Genomic DNA, 25693 nt, shown 5'->3' with positions numbered 1-25693 from the left:
GCGCAAGGGGCTCCCGCCTCCCCTTGCCCCGTCCCCCGCTTGCTGCGCCGTCGCCCTGTCCAGCCTGCAGACGGGTCTCTAAGCGCCCAGGAGTGTGTGCGGAGCCGGCTGCGTTGTGCCCTGGGGCATCTGCCGGTGGAGCGCAGGGCGGCGGTGTGCGAGGAGGGCCGGGCTGCGGCTGCCTGGTTGACAGAGGAGCCTGGGCCTGAGAAGGGAGGCGGCTTGTCCAGGGCGACGGGGTCCGTGGGTGGGCTTGCTCGGGCCTGAGCTCCTGGGCGCGCGTGCTGGCCCGCCCTGTTAGTTTTCGTGATCAAAAGGTTCTTCGGTGTGTAGCTAGCGCACAAGCCAGTGAAGGGAGAGCATTGGAAAACAAGTGCGCCTTGATGCACCTTTACCCTGCTTTAGAGACCTGGTGTTTTCTGTTCCTGTGCATACGTGATTTTAAGTCATTTGAAGAGGGTAAGGAAAGACGGAGGAGAGAGAGCACCGTGAAGAGGAGGTTTTTTTTCAGCGTTAGTGTAATGAAGGCAAACGGTTTGAAAAATGAGCCGATGTTTATATTAACCAATGAAGAGTAACCCATCTAGGGCCAGCCGGGGTGGCTCAGTGGTTTCACGGGTCCTTCGGCGGAGGGTGTGATCCTGGAGATCCAGGATGGAGTCCCACGTCGGGCTCCCTGCATGGAGCCTGCTTCTCCCTCTGCCTGTGTCTCTGCCCCTCTCTCTCTCTCTGTCCTCTCTCTCTCTGTCTCTCTGGGTCTCTTGTGAATAAACAAATAAATAAAATCTTAAAAGAAAAAGAGTTAACGCATCTGATCACCTCGTGATCCGTGGGAGGGACCCCAATTCTCTTGTACCTTTCTCTTTTCTCACATTTTTAGCCTCTTCTGAGTGTTCACAGGGAATGAGATTTCTTTGGAGGTATATGCAGGATGACCAGTGACTTCTATCATTTCTTCTTCTTCCCCAGGTCCACGTTAACAGTCTATGGTTTTCCAAGAGCAGCAGAAATGAATGAATCCCAGGTGAGTTTTCCTGTGTCCGTGCTTGGTTTTGTAATGCATTTCAGCAGATTTATATGGGTCCAGATTTTAAAATGGGGAGTATGGAAATAAAGACGTTATCACGTAACATGCACTTCTCACCCTGTCAGATCAGCACCTGTTGTGCCCAAGATTGCGAATGCGAGAAAACCGCCAAGGAGCCGAGGCCGATGCAAGTACATGAGGGTTTATTGAGAAGCTCGAGCTTGGGTCCAAGTACACCCGACACAGCGGAGCAGGGACTTGGAACCTGAGGTGGGTTACGGCTGGGATTTTATGGGCTGATCTAGGGGTAAGGTGGTGTTTTTCAGTAAAGCGTGGGGGTGTGAGAATCTGCAGTAAAGAGGTCTCACGAGCTCTTGCTTCCTTATTCCGATAAGGGCGTGCTTTGTGGTTTTTCGTGTAGCCGGGGGAAGGTAGAGTTCAGTACCTGGTCACAGTGGCCTGAGACGGCTACCGAAGCTACAATGACTGTACTTGTGCCAGTGTTAAGCTTGAATGGCCCTAATATTCTCAGCCTCCACACACCCAGAGTCTTTTGTCGAGTTCATGTGTGCGGAGCTACCCCTATGTGGTGGGGCTACATACGTGAGTCAGGTGCCTGATAGTCCCAGAAAAGGAGCGTACCGTGCGTTACATGATTTGAATGGAGCGTAAGAGGAAACCATTTTTTGTAACTTGTGGGTTTTAAAGATTTCTTCGGACTTGAGAAACTGTCTTGTGAAATTGATGTAGTTGTGGGTAGCTTTCCTGATGATGATCATTGAATCATTGCAACCTATGACATGTTTGTTGCTTATCTAAACTGAGGACCTGGTACATATAATTTTTCCAGGCACCAAAATACCGTGATCCAAGGAGACATATTTTCATTGTTACTGTTTTGTCCAGGGGTAAAAGCTGAGTCGTGAGTGTAATGGCCTGCGCATCCTTCAGGTGGCTTCTGTTATTCCTACTTGTTCGGGTTGTGCAGTACATAATACAGCGAGGTATTCCCTAGTAAATATGCAGTCACTGCCGTTCCCATTTCAATTCTTAGCATCTTGATTTTGTCCTCACCCCTCTCTGGAACATATTGCTACAGATTAGCAGTGACCTGGGCCCCTGGGTGACTCAGGCAGCTAAGTGTCTGCCTTTGGCTCAGGTTATGATGCTCGGGTCCTGGGATCGAACACTGAGTTGGGCTCCCTGCTCTGTGGGTCTGCTTCTCCCTCTGTCCCTCCCCCCACTTGTGTGTGCTCTCACTCTCTTGCTCTCTCTCTCACTGTGTTGCTCACTATCAAATAATAAAAATCAATCAATCAATCAATCAATCAATCAATCGCGGTGATCTCAGTACAGTCAGATGCATCAGACATCATCCAGCTCTTACCTCCCGTGATCATTCGTCTGACGTATTACTTCCACGTGTCTTTTCTTCGTGGAGTCTCCCTTTGCTTGGCTTTTAAAAGGTTCACCTGCAGATAGTTTTGCTCTTTAGCTGATCAGGGGTGTTTGAAAAGTAGGTGAGGGTAACCTGCAATACCTATTTTTCTGAGTATATAATATCTGGTGTTCAAAGTTTCGCCATCTTCTGGATGTGTTTGAGGTGGTTCTTTTCAATCAGGATACACAGAGACCACCCTCCAGGTGGCTAACTAAGTCTTTTAAATCATTTACTGATGGTTTCCTTGTATGTCTCTTATGTTACTGCTTTGTAATCTATGTTTTGAAGAAATTGTGTTTATCCTGTGTTTCCGGTATAGTCTGGATTGTGTGGACCACGTTGCTGTCATTCTAACTTGAAGACTTTTGTCATTACCCATATGCCTTCTATAATTGGTAGTTAGCTCTGGACGTTGACCCAGTTCTGTTCAGTTCTTTTGCAAGACTTTGCTGCCCTTGACTCTCGTCCTCTTTCCCCTGGAGGCCCGTACCATCTTCCTTTGTTTTTGTGACGTTAGCATCCATTGGTTGATGTTCATTGCCAAGATCCCCCAGTTCTTTAGGGGAGACAAGGTGGTGGTATGTTACTTTACCATTTCTTTGTTTCCCAGCTAGAATACATTCCTAAAGAACAACATCTCTTTAAATAGTTCTGTGTTACTTACAGAGAGGATTATTTTCACAATATCCAGTAGGCTCCTAAGCAACTGGGATTTTTTTTTTTTTTGATTCATTTTGTTACCATTATGAGCTCATGGGTTTACACATATTTTAAGTATTTCAGTACATTGAAGTCGTTTCTCTCTTTGATGTCCAAGTGGTTCTGTGTTTGACCAGAGGAATCCCTGCAGATGGGTTTCTGAGTCCTTTTGCAACATCCTCTGTGTATTTGATAGCATTCGTTTTTATTCAGCATTTTATTTTGAAAAAGCTTCAATCTTACACAACAGTCGCAAGGATCTTAGAGAACTTCCATGTTCCCTTTGCCCAGATACACCAGTTTTTTTACCTGTCCCCACATTTGCTTTATTAGCTCTCTTTGTGTGTGTGTGTGTGTGTGTGTGTGTCTGTATGTATATTTCTTACCTGAATCATTTGAGAGTGGGTGTCATCTGTCTTGTCCGTTTTCAGATTATGCCTGCTAAGATCAAGGATATTGATGGATGGATTGAATTCCGGAAGTGGAAGATTATTGTAACAGTCTCATGTAGCCAGTCTGGCTTTCTTTTGAGACGTGTTGGCATCTGATTTCACCCTTTTACTTTCAACCTATTTCCATCTTTATGCTTCAAGTGCAGATAGTTGGATCTTGCTGTTTTTAAATCCAGTCTGACAGTCTCTGCCTATTAATTGGGTTGCCTAGACACCTTACATGTAATCTGACTATTGATATAACCAGTAAGGGTTGTAGTCTGGTTTTGTTTTCTCTTCTGTACCATTGGCTTTGTTTCTTTTTTCTTCTTTTGTGAACTTCTTTCCTTTCAATGGATTGTGTATTTTTTGTGATTCTGTTTTACATCTCTTGCGGGGAGTTTAGCTCTAACACTGTTATGTTTTATTGTTTTGGGGTTTCTGTTATGCAGCTTTAATATTTTACAGTTCATCTTCAGGTAATGTACTGTTTCACTTCAACTATAGTGAGCCTGTGGTTATTTCCATTTCTCCCCTCTTGGTCCTTATGTTGTTGTTGGCTATTACTTTTTTTTTTCTTCTTATTTAAGACTTATTATTGATTTATTCATGAAAGACACACACACACAGAGAGAGAGAGAGAGAGAGAGGGAGAGGGAGAAAGGCAGAGACACAGGCAGAGGGTGAAGCAGGCCCCATGCAGGGAGCCCGACGCGGGAGTGGATCCTGGGTCTCCAGGGTAAGGCCCTGGACTGACGGCGGGGCTAAACTGCTGAGCCACCCAGGCTGCCCGGATATTACTTTCACAGGTAGAATCAATCCCCCAAGACATTGTGATTTTTGGGTAAAGCGTTATTTTTTAAGGAATACTAAAATAACATCGTTGCCATTTCTGGTGCACTTGGTTTCTTTATGTTTTATGTCTGTCCAGATTTAGATCTCCTGTCATTTTCCTTCAGCCTGAAGGACATCCTTGAGCACTTTGAGGCTTTTTTTTTTCTTTTCCAATATTTAATTTAAATTTTAGGTAGTGAACATGCAGTGCAGTATCGGTTTCAGGAGTAGAATTCAGTGATTCATCACATATAAGACACCCGGTGCTCATCACAACAAGTGCCCTCCTTGATACTCATCCCCTATCTAGCCCCTCCTGCAATCAGCTCCCTCCATCAACCCTCAGTGTATTCTCTATCCTTAAGAGTCTTATGGTTTGTTTCCCTATCTCCCTTTTTCCCTCTTCCCATATGTTCATCTGCTTTCTTCAATTCCTCATATGAATGAGATCATACGGTATTTGTTTCTCTCTTACTTTGCTTAGGTTAGTATAGTGTACCTCTATCCATGTCATTGCAAATGGCAAGAGTCCGTTCATTTTGATGAGTAAGTAGCATTCCGTTGTGTATATACACCGCATCTTCTTTATCCATTCACTACTCAATGGACATTTGGACTCTCTTCATAGTTTGGCTGTTGTTGATAATGCTGATATATGTCAGGTTTTCTTTTAATGATGGGCGGAGACAATTCAAGACAGCAGAACCAGGTGGTAGGTTTGAGAGTGCTTTAATGGGGAGCGCTCCCTGGTGTGGCTCCCTGAAGCCGCACCCAGGCAAAGTGCAGGGGTGTTTATAAAGAGTTTTTTGGCGGGAAGATGGGGCCAGGGCGGCATTCGGGTTGGGGCAAGGGTTACAGGGTGGTGGGCGTCGGGGGTGGGGTGGGGTAGGGGGGTGATCTGTGTTTTGTAAGCTAAGATAGTGTAGGGCAGCAAGGCAGCTTTGGCAGGAAGATGGGGGTGGGGCGGCAAGGCGCCTTTATTGGGAGGTTGCTGGCCTCGGGTGGGCTGTTTTGACGTCCCCAGTCTCACCAGCCCAACACTATAAACATCAGAATGCTTGAATCTGTATTTTTGCATCCTTTGGGTAAATAGTTTAGCCAGTAGTGCAATTGGTGGATCCTAGGGTAGCTCTATTTTTAACTTTCTGGGGAACCTCCATACTGTTTTCCAGCATGGCTGCACCAGTTTGCATTGCCAGCAACAGTACAAGAGGGATGTTGTTTCTTGTATGTTTAATTTAATTTGGGGTTTCTGACAGGTGTTAGTTGATATCTCATCGTGGTTTTGATATCTTTCTCCGGTGATGAGTGATGTTGAGCATCTTTTCATGTGTCTGTCTTCTTTGGGTGTCTTCTTTGGAAAACTGTCTCTTCGTGTCTTCTGCCCATTTCTTAAGTGGACTATTTGCTTTTGGATGTTGAGTTTGATAAGTCCTTTTTTATAGATTTTGGAACCCTTTTTTTGGTGGTTGTTAGGATTATTTATTTGAGAGAAAGAGAGAGCACAAGTGGAGGGAGGGGGCAGAGGGAGAGAGAGAATTCCCAAGGTGACTGAGCTCTGAGTACAGAGCTGGACTTGGGGCTTGATCCCAGGCCTCTGAGATCATGACCTGAGCTGAAATCAACAAATGAGCCACCCAGGGGCCCTGGAACATTTCTTGTAGTTGCTAATGAATTCTTTCAGCTCTCATGTCCAAAAATGCTTTTGTGTGTGTGTGTGTGTGTGTGTGTGTGTTTGTGCCTTGGTTTTGTTTCAAGGCAGCTTTGCTGGTTTATCTCCTGTACTTCAGGCATGTTCCTCTACTGTCTTCTCACATCTGTTCTCTTGCCGCCTGTTTGCTATTTCTTTATTGTTTGGAACCATCATCTTGTTTCTTGCATCATTTCCTTGAGGTCATTTGAGCTGTTTCCTAACCTGCCTTCACCTGCCATCCTACAGAGGCCTAGAGCTTCCTAAATATACATTTTAAATCCTAGATGTTTCATAAGTCGTGTCTGTTTCCAAGCTGTCAGAGTGTTTTTCCTCTTTGTTTCCATGTCTGCACAATCTAGTCTCTCTGCTACCCTGAGTCCATCAACTGTGTGTCCCACTTCTTAATGTTGTCCCTGTTCTAGAGCTGCTCTAATTAGATTTTAATGTCCCTTGCCCTTTTGACCTTGGTGGTTTCACTTTCTGAAATCGCTCCATGCCTATCAGCTCATGTCATTTACTAGAGTTGCAACCCCACCGCAGCACACGCGCGCAAGTGCGCACGCACACGCACACACAAACACGGTTTTTCCTTTGGCTTCTCTTTCCTCAGTTGCTCACTGTCATTAGGTGCTCCTATATAGAGATATATAGGTGCACCTATATTCATATCCTAAATTTCTCGCATCACCTGGGCTATTCCAAATCCCTGTGAGCACCCCATTACTTCAATCCTTATCTGTTTAACTTCTCCGGTATCTCCTGTGATTGATCTGTCCTCAAATCTGTATCTTCCCTGACCACCTGAGTTCTGACAGACTCCTGACCATAGCCAATGTGTTGTGGAAAGAATTTGTCTGGGTCTTCTGCCTGGATCCTGGAAGAGAGCTTCTAAATCTTTGGAATTGCCTAAGTGATGGGAGTGTTTGTTATCCTGGTAGGCCTCTTGGACCAAACCTGAGTTGATGCTAAGGATAGGGGCCGGCTATATCAGGAACACCAACAGGGTTGGGGCTTTTGAACCACTTGATATCAGCCCAATCTCTAGCGGAAGGAAGGGAGCCTGAGATTGAGTTCAGCGTATGGCCAATGATTGAATTAATCACACTCCCATAATGAAACTTCAGTAAAAATTCCGGTCACCACACTTGGGTGAGCTTCCTGACTGGTGATACACATGTATGTATGTGCCAGGAGCATGATGCATCCTGAGGACACTAAAGTGTTCTCTGCTGCTACCGTTGCCCAAGATGGTTTTCTCCAAAATGCAGGATTCATGTCATTAGCTCTTTCTTCTCCATGCTTATCTTATTTGAGCTTTAGCTCCTCTTATCTTATTGTGCTTCTCAGAAAGTTCTCCAAAGCCGTCATTTCTATGCAGTTGTTACCATTTCATCACACACTGTTTTTTTTCTTCTGCCACAAAAAAACTGGAATTGGGGGTTGTGCAAAGGACGCCTACTGTGATTGAATATTGAACACAGAATGCTTGTGTTCCCTGCACTCCTGGATCTGCTTGCCTTGGACCATCTCCTGGAATGCGTAATCTTGCCGAGTCACCTTGCCTTCATTGTAAATTTCAGATTACTGTCTAGGTCCCCATAGCGCTATCTTCCTTTTCTCCCCCCTTTTCTCCCTCAATATCTTCTCGTTTCCTACTTAAAGACATTAGCTCAGGGGGTGCCTGGGTGGCTCAGTTGGCTAAGCACCTGCCTTCAGTGGAGGTCATGATCCCGGGGCCCTGAGATGGAGCCCCAGGTCAGGCTCCCTGCTCAGTGGGGAGTCTGTTTTTCCTTCTCCCTCCGCTCCTCCCCCTGCTTGTGTTTGCCCTCTCTCTCACCAAAATAAATAAATCTTTAAACAAAAGAAGACACCAGCTGAAGATCCTCCTTGTCTTCAGTTTTTTCTACATGAAAAATAACTGAGAGTTAGTTTTGAAAGTTAAGAAATGTGGCTGACATCTACGGAAGACCCACAGCAAATATCATCTCCATGGGGAAAACCTGAGAGCTTTTCCCCTAAGGTCAGGAACACAGAAGGTATGTCCACCCTCATCACTGCTGTTCAACACAGTACGAGAAGTCTGGGCCTCCACAGACAAGATAAAGCAGTAAAAAGCATCAGAATCCGCAAAGAAGAAGTCAAACGCACTTTCTGCAGATGCCATGATACTCTACATGGAAAGCCCCAAAGATTCTACCCCAAAATTGCTAGAACTTGTATAGGAATTCAGCAAAGTGGCAGGAAATAAAAATCCATGCACAAAAACCAGCTGCATTTCTATACACTAAGAATGAGACAGAAGAAAGAGAAATTAAGGAGTCTCCCCCGTTTCCAATTGCACCCCAAACCGTCAGATACCTAGGAATAAACCTAACCAAAGAGGCAAAGGATCTGTACTCAGAAAACTGTAGAACACTCATGAGAGAAATTGAGGAAGATACAAAGAAATGGAAAAACGTTCTATGCTCATGGATTGTAAGAACATATGTTGTTAAGACATCTGTGCTACCTAGGGCAGTCTATACATTCCGTGCAATCCCTGTCAAAATGTCATCAACTTATTTCACAGAGTTGGAACCAATAATCCTAAAATTTGTATGGAACCAGAAAAGACCCTGAGTAGCCGCCAAAGGAGTGTCAAACAAACAAACAAACAAAACGAAAAACTGGTGGCATCACGATTTCAGACTTCAAGCTCTGTTACAAAGCAATATTCAAATGACAGCATAGTACTGGCACAAAAACAGACACATAGATCAATGGAACAGAATAGAGAATGTAGAAATGGACCTTCAACTAATCTTCGACAAGGCAGGAAAAATATCCTGTGGAAAAAAGACAGTCTCTTTAACAAACGGTGCTGTGAAAATCGGACAGCCACATGCAGAAGAATGAAAGTGGACCATTTCCTCACACCATACACAGAAATAGACTCAAAGTGGATGAAAGACCTAACTATGAGACAGGTGTCGATCAAAATGCTAGAGGAGAACACAGGCAGCAAACTCTGTGACGTCTGCTGCAGCAACGTCTTACGACACGTGTCTCCAAAGGCAAGGGAAACAACGGCAAAAATGAACTATTGGGACTCCATGAATATTGAAAGCTTTTGCCCAGCAAAGGAAACAGTCGAGGAAACCAAAAGATACCCAACACAATGGGAGAAGATATGTGCAAATGACATATCAGATAAAGGGCTAGTATCCAAGATCTATAAAGAACTTCTCAAACTCAATACCCAAAGAACAAATAATCCAACAAGAAATGGGGAGAAGAAAAAAAAGGTGCTCAGCAGTTGAGCACCTGCCTTTGGTTCAGGTCATGATTCCAGAGTCCTGGGATTGAGTCCCACATCAGGCTCCCTGCGAGGAGCCTGCTTCTCCCGCTGCCTGTGTCTCTCCCTCTCTCTCTGTGTCCCTCATGAATAAATAAACAAAATATTTTTAAAACTCAAATGGGCAGAAGACATGAACAGACATTCCGCCAAAGAGGACATACAAATGGCCGACAGACACATGAGACTACGCTCCACATGCCTCGGCATCAGGGGAATAGAAATCAAACTACACTGAGATACCACCTCACACAAGTCAGAGTGGCTAAAATTGACAAGTCAGGAAATGATAGACGTTGGCAAGGATGTGGAGAAAGGGGGACCCTTGTACACTGTTGGTGGTAACGTAAGCTAGTGTAGCTACTCTGGAGGTTCCTCAGAAAGTTCCAAATAGACCTACCGTATGACCCGGCATTTGCACTACTGGGTATTTACTCCAAAGACACAAGTGTAGTGATGCAGAGGGGCATCTGCACCCCAATGTTCATAGCAGCAATGTCCACAGGAGCCAAACTATGGAAAGAGCCCGGATGTCTACAACAGATGAATGGATCAAGAGGACGTAGTGTGTGTGTGTGTGTGTGTGTGTGTGTGTGTGTTTGTAATGGAATATTACTCATCCATCAAAACGTGAAGTCTTGCCATTTACAGCAACATGGATGGAACTAGAGGCTATTCCACTAAGCGAAAAAAATCATCGAAAGACAATTATCATATGATTTCACTTAAACATGGAATTTAAGAAACAAAGAAGAGGAGCATAGGAGAAGAGAGGAAAAAATACAAGACGATATCAGAGAGAGACACAAACCATAAGTGACTCTTAATCATAGGCAACAAATGGAGGGTCGCTGGAAGAGAGGGGAGTGGGGGAATAGGACGACTCTGTGACGGACATTCAGGAGGGACATTAAGGAGGGACTGGGTGTTACATGAGGCTGATAAATCACTGACCTCTACCTTTGTAACCAATAATCCATCATATGTTAATTAATTGAAGTGTTTGTTTTTTAAAAAGAAGAAGAATATGGAGGCCATGTCCTCTTGAAGAGAAATCAGCACTATCCACCTTAATCTAAAATAAATTCTTGACACATAGTCGTAAATATTAAAAAAAAAAAAAGGAAAGGAAAAGAAAAACGTGGCTAAATGACCACATCCCCATTAAGCGACAGTATCATTGAACAGTGAACAGATGAGACTGGTTGTGATGACCACAAACATCATGAAGGGAAGAAGACATCTCTTTATTATGATTCCCCGAGAGACACCTTTCAGTGTCCTCTTTAATAACCTAAAATAACATACAAACATGTCATCAAGGCAAGTTAAAAAATGACACCTGGTTCTCACAGTTTAATAACGAAGACTATCAAACAAACATTTACAGTTAGAAGAACATGAGGGAACTAACCCGTCTGGTTATAAGTATAACTGATGTATTATATAAGTATAATAAAAACAAAACCTATCCAGAATATGTAAACAAAGTTATAGTTATGCAGCAGCTGAAATCTCATCACAAAACTACGTTGGAACAGCATGTGTTGGAAACTATGACTGTTTCAGAACTATTTAAAATAAATACGTAAATAAAAACTAGAGAAACAAGTATAATCTAAGGGCAACATTTTCAAAATGAACAACTGAAATTCCTGACGTATGTTTGGCTGTCACAATCCTTTGGGTTCTAATTTTATATTTTTGAGGTAATTTCCTCCTCACCTTTGTCCCAGTGCATGAAAAATGGGACCTCCAACCTCTACCTCAGCAGAGATTCAAATTAAGTAATGTGAAATATTTGATGGTGGCCCAGGAGGGGATGGACGTGAAAAAACCCTGGTTTCTTTTTGTCTCTCCATGGACTCCTCCATGGACTCCCAGCTCCTAGGAGTACAACACGATAACTCCATTGAGCTCGTTCTGGAAGGTCCTGGGTTCTTCTAGATTATCTGTGAAAGAAACTCCTGTGTTCCTGACTTCCTACCGAAAACGTGCGTCTCCCCGGGGCTCAGGGATCTGCAATTGAGAAAGAGAGGAAGGACGTCAGATTGTAAGGAGGCAACTCTCCAGATATAGAGATTATTCACCTTCTCAGTCCATTGTAATCAGAGTTGAGACGAATTTATAAGTCCACTTTATCCCTAATCATTCGTTCTAAACCCCAGTTCATTTTCAAGTATGACTTTTGGACTTTGGTGATCCTGGCTCCAAAAACTTCTTCATGTACCTAAGAACAGGCCCAGTCATCTACTTTATAGCCAGGGCTCTAGGTGATTCTGTTCAGGGACCAAAACAAACAACCTTGAGAGGATGTTGCTTTAGACTGGACACTCACCTTGGTCCTTTTGTGCTACTTAGAGTCTGAACTAATCACCATACCGCAAACATCACTCACACATCAACATCATGAACCATGAGTCCAGATGCCTAATCCCCCATTCTAACCCTACATCCCGATGTTCAACCATAACACCTAGTCCTAAAGTTGGTCAGTGCTATGTGGTCTGAATGTTTGTATCCCACACGCACACCCCAATCATATATTGAGATCCTAACCCACAAGGTGATGGTGCTAGATGGGGCCACTGGGATGATTAGGGCATGGGTGGGGCCCTCTTGAATGGGATTAGTGCTCTGATAAAAGAGACCCCAGTGACCTGGCTCTCCCCTTCCACCATGTGAGGACACAGCCAGAAGGTGGCAATCTGCAACCCAGGAAAGGTCTGACCAACCCAGTAAAGGTTCTGACACTCTGATCGCAGACTTGTCCCCTCCAAATTGTGAGAAATAAATGTCTGTTGTTCATAAGCCATCCATCCACTCTGTAGTCCTCTGATGTAGGAGCCTAAATGGACTAACAGAGCTATAGTTCACATGAGTTAAACCCAATCTTTACTTAATCCTCTACCCAAATCTATAAGTTTATGTGTCGATCACAATAAGCCATGCTGAAACTATTATTTCTTAAGCTTCACTTGTTCTGACAAACTTCCTTGACCAAAAACCTGAGGGGAAAGGTATAATTGAACAAAATGGGACACTGGTCCGGAAGCAGGCAGGGAACATGAAAAATGCACAGGCAATCTGGCCGTAAGCAATGTGCTTGAAAGGAAATTTGGATGAAAGCATAACTAGACATAATTTCTTTTGTATTACTAGATAGGTCGACTCTTCCATCAAATATCCTACTGTTAGACATGTACTTTGTTGTAAATAAGTCCCTGTGGTTGATACCTGTGAGGGATGAAAGGCCAAAAATGAATTAGAAAGTCTGGGGATCCCCGGGTGGCTCAGCGGTTTGGCGCCTGCCTTCGGCCCAGGGCATGATCCTGGAGTCCCGAAGTCGAGTCCCACATCAGGCTCCCTGCGTGGAGCCTGCTTCTCCCTCTGCCTATGTCTCTGCCTCTATCTCTCTGTCTCTCTCTCTGTCTCTCTCTCTCTTTCTCTGTGTCTGTGTCTCTCATGAATAGATAAATAAATTTTTTTCCTAAGATTTTTACTTATTTATTCATGAGAGGCACAGAGAGAGAGAGGCAGGCAGAGACCCAGGCAGAGGGAGAAGCAGGCTCCACGCAGGGAGCCCGACGCGGGACTGGATCCCGGGTCTTCAGGAGCACACCCCGGGATGCAAGCGACACTAAACCGCTGCGCCACCGCGGCTGGCCCGCTGTGCCACCGCGGCTGCCCTGGATAATAAACTCTTAAAAAAGAAAGAAAGAAAGTGAATACACAATTTATGGAATCAATTGAAAACTTACTTTCCACAGAAAATCAACATTTCATGAAAGCTATCATTTGGGCCCCATTGCCGTGAATGGAATTATTTCAGCCATGCCTCTGTGACAAACTGGTTTTCCCTAGTCTGGCCCCCACACATCTCCCTGAGGTCATGCCTATGTGTGGTTGTGAGCATGTGGCTGGGACCTGAGTCAGCGTCTGGCTGCGTGGCTGCTCGACTTTACAGTGTGTGGGAAGGCTCATGTGTGGGGCAGGGGAGAGGAGCGTGGTCTAGCAATTGGATTCCTCAGATTTCCTCAATACACAATAAGTCATGGTGCCTGGACCCGTGAGGACACAGACGTACCTCCCCTCAGGCCGATGACCTCGGGCCTCCATGGTCCCTCTAGGGTATGAGGGTGCGATCTCGCCCCCACACCCACAGATCTGGATCGAAAGCCTGGATCTGGAAGACAAAGAGATCCCTGAGAAGACAACCTCCAGGTGGACTCCCCCTCCCTCCCACTCTGCAGTCTCGTCCTGAATCCCATGTCCCTCCACGTCCCCCCCCCTTCCATTGTCCCACCCCAAATCCCCACAGCCCACCCACCTCCTCGCACTCTTCCCTGGACACCCTGGTCCTCCATCCCATGGATCGGATGAATTGCAATCGCAGTTTGTGGAACAAGGGACGCTGGGAACGGTTCTTCCCATAAAGGAATGAAAAGATGGCTTGTTTGGGGGCCTGGTTGTCCTCTTCCATATCATTGGCCAGGTAGCTGGAGAAAGACATGAGGTTGCTGGTCAGGAGGAGCAGGACAGGAAGGACCCCCCACCTGAGCTCAGCTTCCCAGAAAAGATGCAGTCGGCTTCCTACCCAGCGTCGTAGAGCGCCCCCCAGTCATCAAGAAGGCACGGCTGGGCAGAGACTTCTCCCGCTTTGAGGAGAAAGACAACTCACCCAGAAGCTTGAGGGCATATGCTGCTCTGTTTTCCCATCCCTGAGCCCACCCCCTTCCCTTCAGCCTGTCTGTGCACACCCCTGTCGCCCTGTGGAGCAGGGGCATGTATACAGCTCCTGCTCTATTTCTGTAGTCCTGGCTTTCCTCCCAAATGACTAATATAGGACTGGGTTCATGTAGGTGCAGTAATTCAACATGCACTTGTTTCTCTCTTCCCATCGCCTCATGGTCCCTGGCACATCAGATGTACTTTGTAAGTTTTTGTTGAATGAATAAATGAATGCTTTCTCTCACGGTCAAGGGCAATACTGATTACCTCCTCGTAGACCCGACCTAACTTAAACATTTGCAAAATGTAAGGAATTGTCTGAGTGTTTTTGAGAGCCTGGTAATATTTTGACAAGACCTGCCTCAACAGGTGTCTCGTGTAATGGGATTGGGGAAGGGGGGAAAGGGGCAGAAGAGGGTAGTGAATGAGAAATAACGGTGGTCCAAAATGCCCATGAGACTAGAATTTTAACAGAAGTGCTACTAGGGTGCAGAAGTCAGGGAGGTTAGGGGGGCATCTGAAGATTTTGGGGTTGGAATCAATCTTGAGGAAAGGTCGTTTTCTTCAGGGAGACGTGCAAAATCACCTAGACAGGAAACACAGTACAGAAACGGAGGGAAGGGTCCTTGGAAGGATGAAACACGAAGAGGGTGCACAAGTTGGACGGAGACGAGGGGGTTGGAGCTAAGCTGGAAACTCTGACCTTGACCACTAGCACCCCTGGCCCATGAGATTGTTATGGAGCGCAGAGCAGGAGACGATGCTTTGGAAAGACTTCAGGCATATAGCACCCACTGGCTTGGGACGGATTTGTAAGAAACACCAGCGGGAGCCTTTACGACAGATCTGTGCTATGTCTTGAGGCTGAATTGAGGCATTTGTGCTGGGAATGCAGAGGAGGAGGACAGTTATGCTTGGTATTGCCATGGGAAGAAGACAGATCTCAAGGATCAGAACTGGCTGCTGCTTGAGCCTAGTTGCTTGGGGCAAGGCAGCGTCTGTTCTTTCCTTCACTCCTCTTTGGAGAGTTTTTGTTTCCTTCTCTTCAGGGGGTCTCTTAGCTGATGTTAGGGGCATTTGTGTTTGCAAATAATAGTATAAAAAACCCCTATACTCTAATTCTACTGTTTTTATACACAGACTAAACAGCTCAAAAAAAAAAAAAAAGATAAATGAATAAATAAATAAAACCCGCAAGATTTAAAGAGTTACAAACAGGTTGAAAAAAAGAGCCGAAAGATCAGAGTCCCACTTCTGCCCTCCTTCCTCCCAGGTTATTGACTACTGCTGATGGATGAGGCGAAATACTCACAGTGCCAGGAAGAAATGAATTCGCTGGTACTGCCAGGAGAAGAGACCAGCGCGGCTAAAATAGGCGATGACCATGGACAAGAGATACTGGCGGAAAGAGGAGAAAAGCCGTCATAGAAGGGTCCCATCCTGGGAGAGGAAGACCAGTGAGGTGAGGGGACAGGAGGCTGGAGCAGGTGGTGCCTCTTTGACATGTTGGGTGAACCTGCTTCTTTGGTGTCAGACAGTTGGTTACAAACTGGGGAAGGCAAGGGAAGAGTTTCAGGTGCTCCCAGGACGGGAGGTTGTGCTGGTTTGAGGGCTTGTGTTTAGGACAGCCAGCTTCAGGAGGGTCTTTGATAAGCTGGAGCCAAAGGAAGCCCCCCAAGAGCAGAGAGGCAAAGGGACTTAAGGTAGCAACAGCCAGAGGGGCACACCTGGTGCTCAGGTCCCAGGGATTCTGCAAAAGCCACGAGGTCCCCGACCAGAAGTCTTGGTAGGCATGAGGTTGGAGAGAGGGTTGAGGAGGCTTTCCCCTGCCCCAGGACAGGTGTTGGAGCAAGAGTCTATCTTAGTGGAGAACAACAATACCTTGTCGGATACTCTCAGATCTTTGTCCCAGGCCAGAAATCTTTTAATGACAGGATCCTCTGTGAAAAGAGGGCAGATGTCTGTCAAGTTGGCAACTGGAATGGGGTTACTGTGGGAACGTTCCAGAGCAAAGAGAACAGTACCTCCCCTGGGGAAGTTTCAGGATGTAGCCAAGGGTGAGGCTGATGGGCAGAGGGGAGAAAAGACCATGGACTGGCCAAGAAAAGTTGGCGGCTCCCCCTTGTCGGGTGACTGAGAGAGAGGCAGGTGTCAGCAGTGCATCTGCAGGATGGGATCTGAAGTAAGTAGTGATGCTGTCTCATCATGCATGGATGTGCCACTGCAGAGACCATAACATCATCCGCTGTCATTTTCTCATTCCACAGTGGCATCGGGGTACAAAGATGGCCTGTCCTCCCCTCCCCGCCCCCGCCCCGACACAGCCGAAGGCACTTAGATTCAAAAGGCCAGTAAGCGCTAAGATGTCTCAGGAGTGCAACTGCAGCTAAGCTTTCTCATCCCTCTGTCATTTTTAAGTGTCCCCGATGAGGGGTCAGTATGGAGTCCTCCAAGGATGGAGAGAGAGAGCTCAGCGACCTGCAAAGAATTATTTTCCATTGGAAAAGCGTCGCCGTTGGAAGTTTCTGGTGTTTTCAGGAAAAAAGAATAAGGTTGGAGGGTGCTGTTCCTACCGAGCAGCCTGTTGAACGCCTCGTGGTGCTCAGGGAGCACTGAAGATAGCCGCTGTCTCTTCAGCTTCATCTTGAGGCCACTCAGTGTCTCCACCACCCAGATGTCGTTGGCCTCAGGGGCTGTCTCCTCATCGGATTCGATGTCTCTCTTCCTTCCGCGGGACTGAGGCAAGGGGCAGGGGTCTACAAAGGGGGCTGAGTGAAGAAACCAGGCTACAGTACAAAGCTTCTTCTGTCTTTGGAATTCAGCCACGCTTTCCACACCCCCAAACCCAAACTCCCTCTTCATTTCTCTGTGGCCTCATAGATGATTGGCCTCTCCAAAACCACCTTTCATCTTTGTCCTTCATTCATATGCATTTGCCCCCATTCATCTTTGCCACTGTTTCATACCCCCCACCACGCCCTCAAAACTCTTCCTCGTAGATCATTTCTCCCATGAGGATAATGGGATAATTTCCTGTCTTCCTTTATCTCCTCTTTGGATGTCATCTCCTAACCCTCCTTCCTTGCTTCCTGGGTTTTCCTTCCAGTGCGATACCCTTGTCCCCGGCTCCCGTGCTCTCTTCTCCAACCCCTGGCTTTCTGAATCTCTCCTGTCACGTGCAGTCTAGTCAGACACACCTTCCTGGCTTCTGTACCCATTTGTACTCACTAGTCAAGCCTGTCAAGTCCCTTCTCCCTCCTGCTTCCTCACCTGATGGTCCTGGGCTTTCTTCATCTACCACGGCCTCCGGGGGGTACCCTGATGTGCTAGGCTGGGGGCTCTGGCCCTCAGACTGGGCGGACGGTTGACAACTGGCCATGATTTCTCCCAAGCTCTTTGTGCCCTCCCAGGAGACTCAGACCCTCCTCTTCTCAAACTCCCCTTCTGGCTTCTGGGTGAACCCAAGCCCTGTTATCCCTTCTCTAAGCCGGGGCCAAGCTAGGAGTATGGACATGCTCTGCGAAGATGCTCTTGTCCACCTCCGTTGCCAAGAACCATGGAGTCCAGTCTTTCCAATCAGGAAGGTCAGAAGCCTCTGATGTCATGCACCATTCCAGCCTGGCAGCCATTTTGAAGGAAGACACGTGCAACTGCGAGACCGAGGTCCACTTCTGGAGTTCAGGATCAAGGCTATCTCATGTCGCCGATCCAGCCTGCAACCGTCCTCCAAAACTGTCCTCGGGGTGTCTGGATCACTCTACTCCTCTCCAGCAGATGCGGGGCTCTCTGCATCCTTCTATTCCTGTTTCACGGTGCAGTCTGGCAGCAGAGGGAGGAAACAGACGAGGGAAGGTAAGATCTTACAAGAGTGAAATAAGTATGTAGGGAAGGTCCAGGCACATGGACTTGTTGGATTGAAAAGTTAGTTTACGTCGCTTAATTTGGCAGAGCTCTCTCACTTGTTTTACTGATGCTGTGTTGGGGATTCTGTGCTGGGGGAGCGTTCATGCTCTACTCTCCGGTGTCCCTGAGCCCGAGAGGTATTTTGAGAGCCTACTCCTAGAAAATTGTACGTGTGCTCCCACACACATCAGATGCTGTCCCCGACTTCAGAAGTCCATGGATCACCCAAAACCTGCCCCTTGATTGCAGTTAATCAGCTCTAGCTTGCATGTAAAATTTTGAGCATGTGTATTACCCTTGACCTAGGAATTTCACTACTCCTTGTGTATCCTATGAATAAACTGTGACGTGCCCACAAAGGCTGAGTGGAAAAACCTCCAATTGGAGGCAGAATCTGTTTTATTGAGAAGGTGGGAAGCCCCCAGGAGCACAGATGCAGTCACAAAATAACTGACTGGCTGTCCTGTGGTATCAGGGGAAGCTTCTTCCACACCTCGTACCTCCTTCCTCTGCTTTTCACCTGGGCATCTGAGTCTTGCTTGCTCTTTCCTTCTTTTGGTGATAAAATAACACAACATAAAATACAGCATTTTAATCACTGGTGAGCGTATCATTAAGTGGCCTTAAGCACATTTGCGTTGTTGTGCTGCCATCAGCAACTTCCGTCTCTAGAACTTGGTCATCTTCCCTCAAACTGGAAGTCTGCACCCATTGAAGCCCCATATCAGGCTCCCTGCTCATGGGGCGCCTGCTTTCCTCTCTCCCCGCTGCCTGTGTTCTCTCTCTCACTCTCTCTCTCATTCAAATAAATGAATGAAAACTCAAGGAAAAAAAAAAAATCACACAACAACAACACCTGCCCTCTCCACTAAGTCACAGCTAGCCAGGGGCTGCTCACCCTGGCCTGTCATTCTCTAGTGAGTAATGGTTTCTGTGTTTCCCTTCTGTGACCCTTAAGACCTAGAGACACCCTAGGAAGACGGCTTGCAGTGCTAACTCACAGAACAGAATTCTGGGATGGGGAGACGGGAAGAGGTTCTGGATACCGACTTCGAAGATCTGGTGTCTGAAGCTCAGTGTTAAAGGTAAATCTTAGTCTTTGACTTTTATACTCCCCTGCACCCTGGCTGACATATACTTGGTGGGTCCCAAAGTCAGGTTAAGGTGTATCGTCTGTTATTATCGCCTCTTTGAAATGTTCTGAAATGGTGTCTACTTACCAATTTGCCCATGTTGGTTTGCAAATCTTGTTTTCAATCAAAGATCTATCCTTTATAAGACATTTGCAGGAGGAATGTCTCCTCCTTTTCTTTGCTGCGTTGAGAGAGCAGGGTACTAGGATTTGTTTTCTGGAAACAAGGATTGTGAAACCCAAAAGACCAAAGCGGACCCCAGGATTCACTTCAGCTGTTTTGATTCAAATCCTGTAACCTATTCACTCTGTCCCCTTCTCTGTCTGCCCAGACTCCTGAGGATAGACAATCTGGAGGACATAAAGCAGGAGATAGAATACCTGGCTAAAAGATGGGGGTGGTGGGGAGGTGGGAACGATATGGTTTTGTTACAAAGCAGCCTGTGCCCCTAGGCAAATCCTTCCTTCTTCCAGGCCCCCGTTTCTTCACCTGTAAACTAAAATACTTAGATAAGATAATGTGTAAGCGCTCTTCCCTTACAGCATAACCAAGGACAGTGAGAGAGCCAATTTGACATGACCAGGTGTACAAATGCTAGGGTTCAATTGTGTGCCCCCTCGCACCCCCACCACCCCATTCATGTGTACCACGCCCTGGTACCTCAGAATGTGATTGTATTTAGTGGTGGGGTCCTTATGGAAGAAACCAAGGTAAAGTGGGGTCTGTAGCATGCTGTCCTTTATGAAGGGAAAATTGAGGGGGGGGTTGGGGGGCGCAGTTCGTTGAGCATCCAACTCGATTTTGGTCCAGGCCCTGCTCTCAAGGTTGTTAGATTGAGCCCCACATCAAGCCCCAGAGAGGTGTCTGTTCCACACCCGAGAGGGGTGTCTGCTTCTCTCTCCTCTCTCTCTCTCTCTCTCTTTCTCTTTCCCTTTCCCTGCCCCCCCCCGTTTGCCCCTCCCCTGGCTTGCTTGTCCTCTCTTTGTAAAATGAATGCATAACTTTTTTTTTTTTTTTAAAGGGAAAATTTGGACGCAAACATCCAAGTACAGAGAAGAGAATGGGATGACACAGGGAGAGAAGACTGACATCTACCAGCCAGGGCGGGAGGATGCAACAGCCCCTCCCCCACAGCACTCAGAAGGAACCAGCCCTGCCCACACCTGAATCTCAGACTCCCAGCCTCCAGAACAGTGAGAGAATGTATTTTTGTCGTGCCCACACCTGAATCTCAGACTCCCAGCCTCCAGAACAGTGAGAGAATATACGTTTGTCGTGACAGCCTGAAAGCTGCCTGGTTTGTCTTACTTTGTTACAGCTTCCCTGTAGGCAGATCCACACAGTATTTTTGAAGAAGAGGGAATTCAGATTTGACAGTCACTTTCCTGATACTTCTGCTGCCCCTTTCCCCAAAGCAAGACGCGTCCATGTCGGGAGGCTTCAAAGAATGGGTTCTTTCACACAGATTAGAACCTTGAGCTTTCTTAGCCTCTGGCATTTCCTGGTCAAGGTGACTGTTCATTTTGGAAAACATGGTGGAAAGACTTCAAGAGAAGAATGATTTACAAATCTTGAAGATGGGTGTCAGTTAGCTTAATAAAACTGATGCATTAAAGAGAGAAAAATAAACGGGAGCAAACCGAGGCAACTACTTAGGAAATTAAGGGTGGGAAAGGCTTCTTCAAAGACAGTGTCTAAACAGATGAAAAGTATGAAGAGGAAGTGAACGATTTGAACACAGAAACAATATCCATATGACAGAAAATAAAGTAAAACATTAGGTTAAAAAGATCAATGACTTGGGTCGCCTGGGTGGCTTTTTAGTTGGGTCTCTGCCTTCTGGCCAGGGCATGGTCCTGGGGTCCTGAGATCCAGATTGGCCCCCGTCGGACTCCCCTGGGGGAGCCAGCTTCTCCCTCCACCTGTGTCTCTGCCTCTCTGTGTGCATCTCTCATGAATGAAAGAAAGAAAGAAAGAAAGAAGAAAGAAAGAAAGAAAGGAAGAAAGAAAGAAAGAAAGAAAGAAAGAAAGAAAGAAAGAAAGAAAGAAAGAAAGAAAGAAAGAAAGAAAGAATAAATAAAGCTCGATGATAAATTGGGAGAAATATTTGTGTTTTTTCCAAATACAGAAAGAGAAAACTTTTTATTTTAAATACTAATGAATGAAGAGATTTTAAACAATATGAAATGATGCAGGTCTGCTGCTTCTGGCCCAGACGGACACACGAGGTGAAGATTTGCCCTCCCAGGTTAAATAGGTTTCTAGAAGGAGGAGATAGATGAAAATATGAAATGACAGATTTTAGCTATCTGGAGTGAAGGGTGAGCCTTAAGAGTGTCCAGTTCAGGGATCCCTGGGTGGCGCAGCGGTTTGGCGCCTGCCTTTGGCCTAGGGCGCGATCCTGGAGACCCAGGATCGATTCCCACATCGGCTCCTGGTGCATGGAGCCTGCTTCTCTCTGCCTGTGTCTCTGCCTCTCTTTCTCTCTCTGTGACTATCATAAATAAATAAAAATTAAAAAAAATATAAAAAAAAAAGAGTGTCCATTTCAGTGCCCAGAGAGTATTGAGGCCGAGGTAGGGGGCTGAGGTTGTGGGGCAGCCCAACGTGTGTCAGTTGCAGGAACGCAGTAGGATGTTCACGGGGAGGGGCACGGCAGCCAGAGTTCACAGGCAGAGAGCCAGAGGGGAGAGGTGGGAGGGTGTCCCGGTCTTCAGCTGAGCCAGGCAGTGCACTGGGGTGGTGGTGGGGGGAGCAGGGGCTGAAGGCCAGGACCCAGGGGACTGGGGTTCTGCCTGTCTTCACCGACGTGCTCAGCGCACCTTCTGTCCTTTACCTGCTGAATACGGAAAAGGATATGGAAGGGATGTGCCTGGAGATCTTCTAGGCTCAGGCCCAGGGGAGGTGTGACCGACTGGCTCCAATTGCAGCACTCCTTCGGTGAGCATTCCGGCACCAGCCACACTTCGTAGCAGCAAGAGCTGGGCAAGACTGCTCCTGGCTACACTGCCACTGCCATCGGCAGCTTCGGGAGAAGCACACCCTTTGTGAGGGATTAGTTTGATGCAGCAGCTCGGCTAAGGGAAATCGGGAATGGGTTATGTGCCCGTTCATTGGTATAAAAGAGTACTTACTGTTACTTTTTAGAAGAGATTTACGGGGCGGGGCGGCGGGCGGGGGGCCGTGGGTGGTTCGGTCGTTGAGCATCTGCCTTAGGCTCAGGTCGTGATCCCGGGCTCCTGGAATCATGTCCTGCATCAGGCTCTCTGCCGGGGGCTTGCTTCTTCCTCTGCCTGTGTCTGTGCCTCTCTCTCTCTCTCTGTGTCTCTCTTGAACAAATGAATAAAATCTTAAAAAAAAACCCACAAAAACATAAGAGTGTTAGTGGGGCACCTGAGTGGCTCTGGTTGAGCGGGTGTCTTTGGCTCAGGTGTGATCCTGGGGTCTTGGGATGGAGTCCCACAACACGACAACAGGCCCCCTACAGGCAGCCTGCTTCTCCAGTTGCCTATGTCTCTTCCCCTCTCTCTGTGTGTCTCAGGAATATGAAATCTTTTAAAAAGATAAAAGCATTACCTGAGTAAACTTGTAATATAAATACTTCCTCTGTTGATCTCATATGTATCTAAATATCGTTTGAAGCTGAACAATTGTATTGCCCACATTACAACCCAGGAAGGTTGTTCTTAAGGGCCTGGGAGCCATCTCTTTGACCTGTAAACCTCAAGGAAGATAGTGTCCCTCTGTGTCTCCGGGAGGGGGTAAGCATGGTCTCTAGGCATCTTGCTATGAGCTGTAAACTACCTGCTTGACAGAGAAAGGTAAGAACTTTTTTCTCCTCCTTCACACAGAGACAACTAGGATGGACCAGCACCCCGATTACCAGGTGAATTTAGGATGAACTATGAAAAAATGCATAGCAAATGGTGCTGACGAGTCCTGTAGGTGTGAAACAGGTTTACCACTTAGGATGAGAACTATGGGCTGAGCTACAAGGAAAGACAAGTCTCCGGGTTCTCCTTGCAAACTTGTTAGTGGTTTGCCTGTGATGTGCGACACAGTCTGGTTTAAAGGTTATTTAACGGTAGGATGGGGGGCCTGGGTGGCTTAGCCAGGTAAGCAGCTGCCTCTTGGTTTGGGCTCAGGTCCGGATGTCAGGGTTGTGGAATGAAGCCCTCCGTGGGGCTGCTGGCTGAGCCTGGAGTCAGCTGGGGATTCTCTCTTCTTCTCCCTCTGCCCCTCCCCCTGCTCTCACGCCCTCTCTCTCCCCCTCTCTCTCTCAAATAAATCGTTTAAACCAACATAACAATCGTTCTCTTCTTTCTATATTTGTGGAGAGGATTTTCTGGATGGCAGGAGAAGGTTTTTGTTTTTTGTTTTTGTTTTTTTTTTAAGATTTATTTACTCCTGAGAGACACAGAGAGAGGCAGAGAGGCAGGCAGAGGGAGAAGCAGGCCCCCTGCAGGGAGCCCGATGCGGGACTCCACCCTGGACCTGGGCATCACCGCCTGAGCCCAAGGCAGACGCTCAACTGCTGAGCCACCCAGGCGACCGGGAGATTCTCCTTTTAATCTCCACCACCCCGCGGCGTCGAAGAAGCACTTGGCCAGGCGCGCCGTTATATAATCTCTCCCCCAAAATACTGCTCAATCCTTGTCCTTAGGACCTCCTCGTCAAAACATGGCACTTTAACCTAACAGACATTTAATTCGTCGGACGGGCAAATTCCCAGGGATATGGTTCGGGTTTGTGTGTGTGTGAAACCCGGTTGTTCCACAGTCTGTACTTTGCATTCGTTGTGCAACTTGGACAAGCTACCTTTTCTATTTGCTTCTCCTTTCTTGGAGAAACCATGCGCCTCTCTTATGTCCTCGCTGAGTAGTAATCGTATCCCAGTGTGTTGGTGCAACTTGTCAAAGTTCAGTGACGTGCACACGTGCACCCTTCCCCGTCCTCTCCTGCTTGTGGAAGTCTCCGTGCCAAGCCGACAGACAGACCTCAGGGCAAGGAAAGGACCAGGGATCCAGGACGCAGGCACAGCCGCTGCTAGAAGCGACACGTCTCCTCGATTCCTCACGGGAGCGAAGACGACTGGGACATCGGGCAGTAGGTCCGGATGGTCAATCCTCTGAGCACGGTGCCTCTTACCCACCCGAGGAGGTGGAGACTTTCGAGACGTCCCCTAGCGTGTGGGCGCTTGGACTCCCGGGAAACAGAGTCCGGGTGTTTGTGCCGCTCCCCCAGGGGGCTCCCGCAGGACCCGGGCCGCACGCCGGCGCCGTGGTGCGCATGTGCAGCTCGGCCTGTGTGCGTGTTGGCGCAGGCGCAGTGCGGCCGCGCTGCTCTCGCTTCCTGTGCGTGCGCAGGTCACCGCTCGCCGCGGTTCCCAGGCTTCGGCCTCCGGCGGCCGAGGATTCCCCGGTACCCGCGGGGCTGTCCGCCGTCCGGCCGGGCCGGCACCCAGCGGGCGCGGGTCCGCGCGGGCCGGGCGGAGGCGCGAGCGGGATCCCCCCAGCGCGAGCCCCGGAGCCCGCGGGCCTGGGCCGGAGGAGCCGGGCGGTCGAGTGGCGGCGGCGGCGGCGGCGGCGGCGGGGCCCGGGTCCGGCCGGTTTGCGGCCGCAGGACGGCGAGGCGTCAGGCGGCCGTTTGGGGCCCCGGAGGGTGGTCGGCCCGAAGTGAGTTTGCGCGCTAGTTCCAGAGCCGGCGCCCCGGGAACGGCGGCCCCGGGAGGCGCAGGAGGAGCAGCCCCCGCCCCGGATCCCTCGCGAGCCTTGGGGCAGCTCGGCGGGTCCCGACGGGGTAGGTCGTGCGCTCGCGGGCCTCCTGGCGGTTGTGGATCTTCCGGGCGGCCAGAGTGCGCGCGGGCGGGGAGGGATGGGCGCTCCCCCGGGACGCGGGACTCGTGGGGTCCCGGCTTCCCGGGGGCGCAAGGGGCTCCCGCCTCCCCTTGCCCCGTCCCCCGCTTGCTGCGCCGTCGCCCTGTCCAGCCTGCAGACGGGTCTCTAAGCGCCCAGGAGTGTGTGCGGAGCCGGCTGCGTTGTGCCCTGGGGCATCTGCCGGTGGAGCGCAGGGCCGGTGTGCGAGGAGGGCCGGGCTGCGGCTGCCTGGTTGACAGAGGAGCCTGGGCCTGAGAAGGGAGGCGGCTTGTCCAGGGCGACGGGGTCCGTGGGTGGGCTTGCTCTCGGGCCTGAGCTCCTGGGCGCGCGTGCTGGCCGCCCTGTTAGTTTTCGTGATCAAAAGGTTCTTCGGTGTAGCTAGCGCACAAGCCAGTGAAGGGAGAGCATTGGAAAACAAGTGCGCCTTGATGCACCTTTACCCTGCTTTAGAGACCTGGTGTTTTCTGTTCCTGTGCATACGTGATTTTAAGTCATTTGAAGAGGTAAGGAAAGACGGAGAGAGCACCGTGAAGAGGAGGGTTTTTTTCAGCGTTAGTGTAATGAAGGCAAACGGTTTGAAAAATGAGCCGA

At 48.1% G+C, this 25693-nt stretch overlaps 1 protein-coding gene and 1 long non-coding RNA gene across 3 annotated transcripts; one reads left to right on the top strand and one right to left on the bottom strand.

Moving 5' to 3' along the window:
- Nucleotides 1-1131: 1131 nt before the first annotated feature.
- On the top strand, nucleotides 1132-21017 carry LOC119876358. Of its 2 annotated transcripts, none has more exons than XR_005360630.1 (5): nucleotides 1132-1297; nucleotides 15464-15652; nucleotides 16609-18042; nucleotides 19052-19178; nucleotides 20248-21017. It is a non-coding gene; the product is annotated as an uncharacterized LOC119876358 (long non-coding RNA). The 2 variants fall into 2 exon arrangements; XR_005360629.1 differs by having other exon boundaries at nucleotides 16458-18042.
- On the bottom strand, nucleotides 10677-18897 carry LOC119876355 (speedy protein E4-like). The gene is made up of 7 exons (XM_038539538.1): nucleotides 17461-18897; nucleotides 16764-16958; nucleotides 16072-16130; nucleotides 15503-15588; nucleotides 13790-13958; nucleotides 13547-13645; nucleotides 10677-11478 (listed from the first exon to the last, which is right to left on the bottom strand). Exons 1-6 carry the CDS (start codon nucleotides 17567-17569, stop codon nucleotides 13586-13588), a joined length of 678 nt encoding a protein of 225 aa, XP_038395466.1. The 5' UTR covers nucleotides 17570-18897; the 3' UTR covers nucleotides 10677-11478; nucleotides 13547-13585.
- Nucleotides 21018-25693: the final 4676 nt, after the last annotated feature.

This window comes from Canis lupus, chromosome 6 (assembly GCF_011100685.1).
Source record: "Canis lupus familiaris isolate Mischka breed German Shepherd chromosome 6, alternate assembly UU_Cfam_GSD_1.0, whole genome shotgun sequence".
NCBI classification, from domain to species: Eukaryota; Metazoa; Chordata; class Mammalia; order Carnivora; family Canidae; genus Canis; species Canis lupus.
This window is presented reverse-complemented; position numbering and strand designations above follow the sequence as displayed.

Bases quoted from the DNA above. Each gene is read 5' to 3' on its own strand.
- LOC119876355 (XM_038539538.1), bottom strand. From the start codon at position 17,569: ATGGCCAGTTGTCAACCGTCCGCCCAGTCTGAGGGCCAGAGCCCCCAG. The intron at 16,959-17,460 runs GTGAGGAAGCAG...TTCTTCACTCAG, and splicing joins AGAAAGCCCAGGACCATCAG to CCCCCTTTGTAGACCCCTGC. The intron at 16,131-16,763 runs GTAGGAACAGCA...CTCTTTTCACAG, and splicing joins GGCGTTCAACAGGCTGCTCG to AGGATCCTGTCATTAAAAGA.